At 55.0% G+C, this 10682-nt stretch overlaps 1 protein-coding gene across 1 annotated transcript; it reads left to right on the top strand.

Annotated features, from left to right (window-relative positions):
• Positions 1-1751: 1751 nt before the first annotated feature.
• Positions 1752-3902, top strand: CHST14 (carbohydrate sulfotransferase 14). Its single transcript, XM_043555653.1, has one exon. The coding sequence runs from the start codon at positions 2001-2003 to the stop codon at positions 3129-3131; it is 1131 nt and encodes a 376-aa protein (XP_043411588.1). The 5' UTR covers positions 1752-2000; the 3' UTR covers positions 3132-3902.
• The last annotated feature ends 6780 nt before the right edge of the window (positions 3903-10682 follow it).

Below are 10682 nucleotides of genomic sequence, written 5' to 3'. Positions count from 1 at the left end.
CGTCCCATCATTTAACAGATAGGAAACTGGTGTGGAGACAAGTACCTTGCCCAAGGACTCCCCCAGAGTAAGTGGTTGTTCCTGTACTCAGACTGCTTTGCTGTGACTGCTAACACAGAAAACTCTTCAGAGGAATGAGCATATGTGGCCGTATTATCAAAACTTTTCCAAAGGTTTTTTTTTTTCCTTCAAGTATAAAAGATGCTTATTGTTCAAAAATAAATAAACGAAACCAGTAGAAAATAATCCCAACATCAGAAATCTGCATTCACTGCTATTGGAAGCAAGGAGTTTGGTGAAGGCTGAACTTGATACAAAGTTATAAGTCAGTGGATGGTGCATCCCGGAGACGCACTCAGCACTCAGGCAGTGAGATGTTGGGAGCCTAACCCTGAGGAGCTGAAAAGCCACCACACTTCAATTCCTCCCCCTGTGTTATGTTGCTAGGGATTGAGGGCCTTCCATGAACCCTTTAGCTTCGTCTCATCCTCCAGAACCCCCTCATGCTTATGAATTCATCTGATCAATGGTTACCTCCATTCTCCCACTAAACTCAACGCCTCTGGCATCTTCTACCCCTGTTCCATTCACCCCTTCAGTACTGTGACCTAGGGTCAGCTGCTTCCTCCAAACCATTCCATGTCAGCGGTTCATTAATCTCGATTAGGAGTGTAGGTTTTAGAATCAGACTGATTGATAGAGTCTCAGCTCCCCTGAGCCTGTTTCCTCAGCTGTGCTGTGGGAATGCCTGTAGTCCCTGCCTCCAGGGGCCATTGTGACAACTGGAAGAGAGCATGCCATACACTGAGCAGGCACCTGCCTTGGTAAATGTGGATTCTGATCACATCACTACTCCCCTTTGGGGCTTCACGGGCTCCCCACACGTCCATAACAGGACAAAGTCTGGGCCCTGAGCTAGGTGCCCAGTTTGGTGGGTAAAGGCTGGCCACTGCTATCCTAGTCATTCCCATATCTGCTTCTAGCCCACACGGTCGCCAGGTGCCACTGAGGCATGTTTGGCTCCAGTGAGGGAGGCTGCTGCTCTGTGCCTCCAGCTCCTAACCCTTCAAAATGTGTCTGGTCACACTAGTGACCACCATGCACAAACTGGCCCCTCATCAGAGATCGTCCCAGTCCTCCCACTTCTTCAGGTCTGGGGAAAGGCAGACAGGCAGGGAGAAGACTCCATTTCCAGACATTTCAGCATTACCCAGCGGATGAACACTGTAATCCAGCAGGTACTGTTAAATCTAATGGTCACCATGGAGATGAGCCACTGGCCAGTGCCTGACAATCTTGCTTCTCTTTACTGGAGTGGCTAGGGCAGGGTGAGTAGGAGGAGCACACTGGGGACTCCGCTTCCAGCGGGAAAGAAGGATTTCCCGAAAGTTTGGACTCGCGCACAGCGTTGAGGGTGCCCTCTGCCTCCAGACACGCTGTTGGAGGAAGGTCTCAGCCAGGCCAGAGCGTGCGGCAGGGCATTGGGTGCCGGTCCTCTCCGTGCAGCTCCCCGAGGGCACGCGCTGCGCGAGAGGGAGCCCTGGCCTGGGTCTCTTCTGCCTTTTGGGCGTCAGCAGCTTTTGTCTCCGAAGCCGGGAGCACCAGGGCTGCCCTGGCTCCGGCGCCCTCTCCCGGGTGGGGGTCTGCACGCGCCCTCCTGGCCCGCTCCATGCTGGGGCGCCCTCCTCTCTCCCCGCCCCCGGCCTGGGCCCGCCCCCGCGCCTGTGTCACGGCTGGGCCGGGAGCGGGGAGCTGCCGGGCGGGACATCCGGCCACGGTCCCTCGCCGCGCCCGCCTGCCGCTCGCCGCCCGCTCCCCCGCCGCAGCCCGGGAGCCGACCACCCCTCTCGCGCGCCGGGGCCTCCCGCGGGCCCTCCCCTCCTGGGGGCCCTCCCCGCGCTGCGGGCCCAAGCCCTCGGCTCCCGCCCCCGGCCCGAGCCCGCCTCCCAGGCGGCCCTCGGATCGGCCGGACCGGCGCAGGCCCCCACCCCGGGAGCACCATGTTCCCCCGCCCGCTGACCCCGCTGGCGGCCCCAAATGGCGCCGAATCCCTGGGCCGGGCGCTGAGGCGGGCCCCACTGGGCAGGGCCCGGGCCGGGCTGGGGGGGCCGCCCCTGCTGCTGCCGTCCATGCTGATGTTCGCGGTGATCGTGGCCTCCAGCGGGCTGCTGCTCATGATCGAGCGGGGCATCCTGGCCGAGATGAAGCCCCTTCCCCTGCACCCTCCCAATCGCGAAGGCGCGGCCTGGCGCCGGGCCCTCCCCAGGCCTGGGGGGCTGTCCCTGGAGGCCGGGGACTCGGACTTGCAGGTGAGGCAGGACGTCCGGAACCGCACTTTGCGGGCAGTGTGCGGACAACCAGGCATGCCCCGGGACCCTTGGGACTTGCCTGTGGGGCAGCGGCGCACCCTACTGCGCCACATCCTCGTGAGTGACCGCTACCGCTTCCTCTACTGCTACGTCCCCAAGGTGGCCTGCTCTAACTGGAAGCGGGTGCTGAAGGTGCTGGCAGGCGTCCTGGACAGCGTGGATGTCCGCCTCAAGATGGACCACCGCAATGACCTGGTGTTCCTGGCAGACCTGCGGCCTGAGGAGATTCGCTACCGCCTGCAACACTACTTCAAGTTTCTGTTTGTGCGGGACCCCTTGGAACGCCTTCTCTCTGCCTACCGCAACAAGTTTGGCGAAATCCGAGAGTACCAGCAGCGCTATGGGGCGGAGATCGTGAGGCGGTACAGGGCCGGAGCGGGACCCAGCCCTGCAGGGGACGACGTCACCTTCCCCGAGTTCCTAAGATACCTGGTGGACGAGGACCCTGAGCGGATGAATGAGCATTGGATGCCCGTGTACCACCTGTGCCAGCCTTGTGCCGTGCACTACGACTTTGTAGGCTCCTATGAGAGGCTGGAGGCTGACGCCAACCAGGTGCTGGAGTGGGTGCGGGCACCACCCCATGTCCGATTCCCGGCTCGCCAGGCCTGGTACCGGCCAGCCAGCCCTGAGAGCCTGCACTACCACCTGTGCAGTGCCCCACGGGCCCTCCTGCAGGATGTGCTTCCTAAGTATATCCTAGACTTCTCCCTCTTTGCCTACCCACTGCCTAATGTCACCAGGGAGGCCTGTCACCAGTGACTCCGGGTATGTTGGGGACTGGTTTTGACGGTGCCAGCTCCCTGCCATTCAGAGAAACCCTAGCTCCGGGGACTTGAGGCTTCTCCAGATGCCTGGATGGCAAGGACTGCCTGCAGAAGTTCCTTGTCCACGGTGGGTGCCCACCGAGGCTCAGAGGACGGGGTTAGACAAGAGGCGTGGTGCTCTGCACTGAGGGAATTTCTTAGGGGCCATGCAACCCTGCTTGCCCTGGCAGGGCTAGACACGAGCTTGCCAATGAGTAACAACAGATCCTTCCAAAGATTGGCTCCAGGCCCCGGGGTGCAGGAATTGTGCCGTCCACTTGGTCCACCTTAACCTGTGGCCAAAACCTAGAGGTGACACCGATCGGGAAAATGACCAGAGCCAGGGGCCCTGTTGCTTTGATCACCCATTCACCCACTCCATGCGCCTCAGGGCTGGGGTCGTCAGTCGTGCCTTTTAAATGACTTTTGTGCCTTTCTGCTTCACTCACTTTCCTACACTTTTCAGGTTCTTTCCGTTTTTTCCAAGGAAAGGGAAACTGAGTCAGGGCCCTTGCCTGTCCCTGCACAAGTCCAAAGACCCCTGTGCCCAGCCTTTGAGGGGGGGCTCTGGGCACCTCCTGCCTTCTCCCAAGGTTGTAACTGTGGCTGGTGTAATCTGGCTGCCACTTTTCTGACTCATTTATTTAAAATTTGTACTTTTTGATAGAACCCTTGTAAAGGCTTTGTTTTCCAAATTGCTGAATTTTTAATAAAGCTGTTTTGTATATAAAGCCAGCATCTGTAATTCTCCCTCTGAGCCCCTGTGTATCCAAAATTTCTCCATAATGCCTGTCTTCCCAGGTCAGAAGAGGGAGCTTGCAGGTAGAGAGAGTGAGACCAGTGTAAGCTGCTTGGGCCAGTCCAGTGAGCCATTTACGTACCAGGGAGCCTTTGGCAGCTTCCCATGGGCCATAGCAGATCACAAACTCAGCTTCTGGGATGGTACTAAAGGACAGGCCCCATTAGGAATGGCCCCATGTCTAGAGCACAGCTACCCGGAATATTCCCTGAAGAAGAGGTGGGTATGAGACATTGGCTCCTCCTCCTCTTAGGCAGGAATACTTTTTTTTTTTTTTTAATGTTTATTTATTTTTGAGAGAGTGGGAGAGGCAGACTGCAAGCAGGGGAGGGGCAGAGCGAGAAGAAGACACAGAATCCGAGGCAGGCTCCAGGCTCCTAGCTGCCAACACAGAGCCGGACGCGGGGCTTAAACCCACGAACTGTGAGATCGTGACCTGAGCCAAAGTCAATCGCTTAACTGACCGAGCCACCCAGGTGCTCCAGGAATACTTCTTGACTGAGGAGGCCCCAGATGAAAAAGGGGATTGTGGTGTGAGCCAGGGGAAGTTATTCTTGGTGTTGAGAATTCCCAAGAGGGCAAAAAGGTTGCGTGAGGGGCAGGGTCTTGCTAACTTAGGTCCAGAGGAAGTTGTGGGCAATGTAGGAGGACTACAATCTGAGCAGTGGAGGACAGGCCTCAGTGTGTTCCCCAGTGCTGTCCAGAGATCCCAGGACCACCAGGCGATGGAGAATAGGAGGCTGGGCCCCCCATGACCATGGGAGAGATGCAAGGTCAGAGCTGGCCCTTCCTTGTTAGTCCTATTTCCTATACCCCCAGCTGGAATCACTGTACTTCAGGGACCTGAGGCAGTGGTGAGAGGTGGTGCCAGAGGGAGGGAGGAAAAGAGGGAGGTGGGAAGGGCCCCCTGCAGACAGCACTTATCCTCTGACTTCAGAAGAGCAATCAGGGGAGGGTAATTCTAGGGGCACCCATGGTTCTCTGCCATGACCCACAGGGAGGCCTTCACTTGATTCCTGGTCTGGGTCAGATGCCCCTCTTCAAGGTCCCCTTGACTCTGGGACTTCACCTCTGATAGCACTTACTTGCTGTGTTGTAACTGCCCAGTTACTTATCAGTCTCCCCCATTGAGAATGTGATTGTGTGAGTTTGAGACCATGTCTGTCGCATTCATTTGACATTCCCAGAACTTAGCCCAGGGGGCTGGCATGCAGATGGCCAGGCAAAAACAAGGTGTGCATCTTGCTGCAGAACAGAGAGCACTGTGCTTGGAGTCATCCAGACCGATCAAGTGCCAGCCCCACTCCCCCAGCTGCCGGACCACCTCTGAGTCTCCACCCACCCCACTAATCCTAGGAATATCTTATGCAGAGTCCTGTGAGGATGAATGAAGACAAAATGAGGAAAAGCACCCATCCCAGCACTTGGCTCAATGGATGTTCTTTGAAATGCTAGTTAAACACCTGATCCCTGAGAGCCCTGTGGAGACAGGTGAGGAGCCAGGACAGGGTGTTCATCCAGCGCTGGAGACTAGAAGACTGGAGCCGCTCCTGGGCAGAGCCCCTTTGACCCGTGGGTTCACTTCCCCTGCCAACCGGTCAGGCCTCCTCTGAGCTTGCAGCCCCTCAGGAACCCCCTCCCCCAACCCAACCCCCCCTCCCCCTCCAGCTACTCTCCCCTTGGCTGGAACCTCTGCTCCAGACCTATGGCAACCATTCAGTCCAGCTCTGAAGGGCCTGCAGCTTGGGGGTGGTAGGGGGCCAAGAATGCCGGCCCCCTGTTGTGCTTACCTTGTTTAAATCTCACCGCAGTCCAATAGCAGAGGTGTTATCCTGTTGTACAGACACAGAAACTGGCCCAGAGAGAGTAAGTATCTTGCCTAATATCCAACCCAGGTCTGTGTACCTCCCAAATTGCAGGAGAGAGAGACCGTGCACGGGGAGGGGAGAGAGAGAAGGGAGTAGGAAGATGAAGGGTGGATGGGGTTGCATTTGGGGGGCATTTGCACACATCTTCCTTTCTCAGTTCTTTCATTTCTTCATTTTTGGAGAATCCAATTCAGCCCAGCTGACATTTACCAGTCCCTGCCCCGGAGGAGTGGGGGACCCATGAAGTCCTTGACTACTCTCCTCCCAGGCAGAAAAGGGTGCCAGGCCACAGAGCAACCTGACAGCCAGAACAGACACCTGTGGTGTGGGCAGGAGGATTTGAGGTAAGAGGGAGAGGACCTGCTAAGACAAATAAATTGTCACCCACCACTGTTTGTCCCCAGAGTCAACCCTGAGGAACTTAATTTGTCATCTACCCACCCTTCTACTCAGGAAAATGGAATTCTGAAAGGGAGGTGGCCCTAGTAGGGCCTCCCTTGTGCTGGGTACCCAGGCCAGAGCTAGGGGTACGTGGCAAGCTCTGGGCCACCAGCGGGGGGAGCAGGGGCATTGGCAGAACCGGACACCTGGACCGTGTCTTCTTGCAATCCCTCCTTTTCACTGGGCCCGCCTTCATCCCCACACAGAGCTACTGCCACTGCCTGGCGCCTAGGAGGACAAGGGTCCCCTTTCAAACTGGCTCCGACCGTACAGCCTCGTTCCCCTGGGCACAGGGATGGGGCTGGCAGTTTAACTTTTCTCACCAGCTGAGGGCAATGAACAAAGAAAGGGGAGGAGCCCGAGGGGGCTGGCCTGCCACGTCTGGGCCCTGACTCCACTCGCCACTCCGGTCAGAAACCACCTTACCTGAGTTTCTGAGGCCCTTTTCCCTTCCCTTCCCTCCCCTCCCCCACCGGGGCCCCTCTCCCCCCACTTTCGGAAGGGTCCGGCCACCCAGACCCTCTGCGGGAGCTGACACCCCTCCCCCAACACAGAACCCTCACCTTTTCCAAGGCCTGGGGGGCAAGCCTGCAGGCCCCTCCCAGGGTGGATCCGGTGCTTTTTAAGCGGAACCGGTCCCTGCCTGGCTTCAAGCAACAGGAGGGGCATTCCTTCTCTTCCTAAAGGAATAATTAGCAAAGCTTCTCTGAATTGAGAGCACCTGTGCCAGGACCCCGCCAAGTCCTTTGTGTGTGGCACTCTCTTCCTTCTTAAAAATTATCGTTTTTTAATGTCTATTTATTTTTGAGAGAGGGAGAGAGAGAGACAGAGGGCGAGTGGGGGAGGGGCAGAGAGGGAGACACTGATTCCGAAGCAGGCTCCAGGCTCCCAGCTGTCAGCACACAGAGCCCCGAGGACGCAGGGCAGGGCTCAACCTCAGGAACCACGAGGTCATGACCTGAGCTGAAGTCAGGCACTTAACCCACCGAGCCACCCAGGCGCCCCAACACTCTCTTCATTCTTACAGCCCAGCAAGGTAAGTAAAATTATTCCCATTTTATGGATGAGGAAACTTTCCTGAAGAGAGGGTGGAGTTGGGATTAAAACCAGCTCCCTGTAATGTTTGCGCCCCCCAAAGGGAAACATGCATCTTCATTCAGCTCTCTAGCTCATCGCAAGTGCTGATAAGCACTGTGTTCATTTTCTCGGAATGTTGTACCCTTCATCAACCGTCTTTCCCAACGTTCCACAAGTGATCCTGTCCACAGGGCCTCCGTCCAGCTATTATAAAACTCACCAGGTTTGCCCCCCACCGCCCCGAGAATCAACTTACTCGTGGTGCCGGACTCAGACGGCATATATACTAGATTTTAGTTCGGGTCCTCTGAGCAGCAAATGTCAAGAGAGAATTAGACAAGCAAGGGATTTATAGGAGAAAACAGCTGTGAAGGATAAAGGGGGAAGGAGCAGGAGTCATGAGGAAGAGCCTGGCACCTGTGAAAGGAGAGAGGGAAGGGAGAATTGGGTGAGAGGAGTCTCATATTACAGTGCCGCTCTAGGAAGATCCCAGCAAGGCCAGTGGGGAATACCAGGCAGATTGCCTGTTGGAGGAGCCCTCCTTCGGGCAGAAAGGGGAGGGGGTGGGGGCCTAGAGCACTGAGGCAGGCTGGAAGGTACAGCAGCTGGGGGCTTGGTGCTTCTCACAGCTGGTTCTCTCCAAGGGAGGTGTGAGCAGGGTACCTCCACGGCTGCTACACAGCCCCAGCTTGGATACTCTGACTTATGGGTATCGCTTCCCTTCGGGTCTGTGATGACCTTTTCAACAACCAGAAAATAGCTGTTGGCCTAGTAAGAGCCTGTAGATGGGGCGGGGGTGGGGGAGTGGGGGTGGGGTGGGGGGTTGGGGGGTGGGGAGGGGGGATCGGGGAGGATCTTGAAGTAAAACTCTGCCCCGTGACCTTTCCCTGGCTTTATAGCAAGACCACTGCCCCTGCCTTTCATTTGGAAATTGGAAGACATATAGCATCACCATGCCCAAATGCCCATACTGTAATTTTCAGGGTGTTTTCTCAGCAGTTTACCCACCTCACTGCAGGTTTTGATTATCTTTGGTTTGTGTCATTGTCGTTAATTGGGTGGCTATTGCTACCTTCACCTAGCTTCCATCTCGCTTAGGCTTGCAGCCGTTCAGCTGAGAACAGAGTCACCCACACCTCCCAGGGGATATAGTCTAGGTTTCTTCCCAGTGTGATCATTCAGCAGCTGGACTTAAACTCGGGGTGGGGGGGGACAGGCTGAGAGGGAAGCGATGTTGCCCTCGAGGGAGCTTCCAGGGACCCGCATGCCCAGGAGTACCTCGTCTTCTGTAGCATCCCCCTACTGAGCTCGTCAGCCTGTTACTGCCTGGTCCTGGACCCAACTGCATAGAGACAAAGAGAATCACAGCATCCGTCCTGATTGTGCCATTGTGAGGGGACAAGAAGGACCAAGGTCAGGCCAGGTCGTCCCCTGCCCCTCAGCCCTCCAGTGGGAAAGCTGTGCTAGTGGGTACAAGTGTCCAGTAATAAAAAGGGAGCTGTTCTGAGAGATGAAAGAGAGAGCTGGGCTAACTATAGCAGGAAAGCCAGGGGAAGAGCCAGCCCCTGGGAAACTTTAAGGGAGGAGTTTTTGATTTTTGTCTCCGAGCCTAGCCTCAGCCCAAACACCCACAGATAACAAAATGAATTAGATGGGGGACTGGGGAAGCGATGGGCACAGAGGAATAAAACCACAAGGAAGGGGACTCATAGTCACGTCTTGGATACCTGGAACTCCCTGAGGCTTTTCTCAGCTACTGACCTGTTAACCCCTCCCTCTTCTGAAATCCCATGGTCCCTAGTACACACTTCTAGAAAAGTTTTCAACCCATGGTGTTACCCTATAGACTGAGGGTTTCCCACAGGAAAAGGCCAGGCCTTGTTTTGCTTTGTATTTTGTACATAGTAGGTGCTCAATAAAGGTTGAATAAATGGAAAGTCAGATGATTGGCTGGATGAAATCATGGATGTGTGTGAATGGAAAGGTAGACAGAGATATATAGATGGATAGATGGATGGATGAACAGACTGACATAGAAAGGTGGATTGGTGGATGAGTGAGTGCATGGATGGATGGATGGATGGTGTGTGTGTGTGTGTGTGTGTGTGTGTGTGAATGGAATGATGATAACTAGGTGAGTAAGTGGATGGATGGATGGATGGGTAAATGGCAGCAAGGGAATAGAGGAAAAGGAACTTCTGCAGAAAAAGATATCAGGAATCACAATGGACATCTGGCAGTTAGCATATTGCTTATTTTTTTTAAGTTTATTTATTTATTTTGAAAGAGAGCGTGCAAGAGTGCTTGGGGGGGCAGAGAGGGAGAGAGAAGGAGAGAGAGAGAAAATCCTAAGCAGGCTTGGTGCCGTCAGCACAGAGCTCCACACGGAGCTCAATCTCACAAACCATGAGATCATGACCCAAGCCAAAAGCAAGAGTTGGACACTTAAACAACTGAGCCACCCAGGCACCCCTAGTATATTGCTTCTTAAAAGGAGAAGAATGGAAGGAAGGAGAGATGTTCCACTAAGGAAACAATAGCAAAGGTTTGAGAGGTGGAGGGAGGAAGCAGCCCAGACAGAGCTGGAATGTCAGCTCAGGCAGAGCAGGAGAGAAGGGGTGTCGCCTGAACTGGCAGTAACATAGCCAGGTAAGAGAGAGCTGTCTTGAAAAGTGGAACCAAGGGGCACCTGGGTGGCTCAGTCGGTTGTGCATCCGACTTCGGCTCAGGTCATGATTTCATGGTCCGTGAGTTTGAGCCCCGCGTCGGGCTCTGTGCTCAAAGCTCAGAGCCTGGAGCCTGTTTCGGATTCTGTGTCTCCCTCTCTCTCTGACCCTCCCCCATTCAGGCTGTCTCTCCCTGTCTCAAAAATAAATAAATGTTAAAAAAAATTAAAAAAAAAAAAAAGAAAAGAAAAGAAAAGTGGAACCAAGAGGGGCTCCTGGGTAGTTCAGTGGGTTAAGTGTCCAGCTCTTGATTTCGGCTCAGGTCATGATCTCACAGTTTGTGGGTCAAGCCCCGCATCGGGCTCTGCGCTGTCAGTGCTTGGGATTCTCTCTCTTTCCTCTCTCTCTGCCCCTCCCCCTTCTCTCTCTAAATAAATAAATAAACTTTTTTTTTTTAAGTACAAGATTCTTGAAGAAAAAAAAAAGAGAAGAAAGGTGGAACCGAGAGAGGAGCCCGGGAGGTGAGGAGCAGCCATGGGAATTCTCCAAAAGGAAGACCTCCAACAATCGAAATGGCATCACTAAAGCCGAGGTAAAAGGGGGCTGCATTCACTTGTTCCTAACCCGTCCAGGCTGCCTAGAGGAAGTGGGTATCA

Source organism: Prionailurus bengalensis, chromosome B3 (assembly GCF_016509475.1).
Source record: "Prionailurus bengalensis isolate Pbe53 chromosome B3, Fcat_Pben_1.1_paternal_pri, whole genome shotgun sequence".
Taxonomy (NCBI): Eukaryota; Metazoa; Chordata; class Mammalia; order Carnivora; family Felidae; genus Prionailurus; species Prionailurus bengalensis.
Note: the sequence above shows the minus strand (reverse complement) of the source record. Positions and strands in the feature narration are given on the sequence as shown.

Coding starts and splice junctions, on each gene's coding strand:
- CHST14 (XM_043555653.1), top strand. CDS start 2,001: ATGTTCCCCCGCCCGCTGACCCCGCTGGCGGCCCCAAATGGCGCCGAA.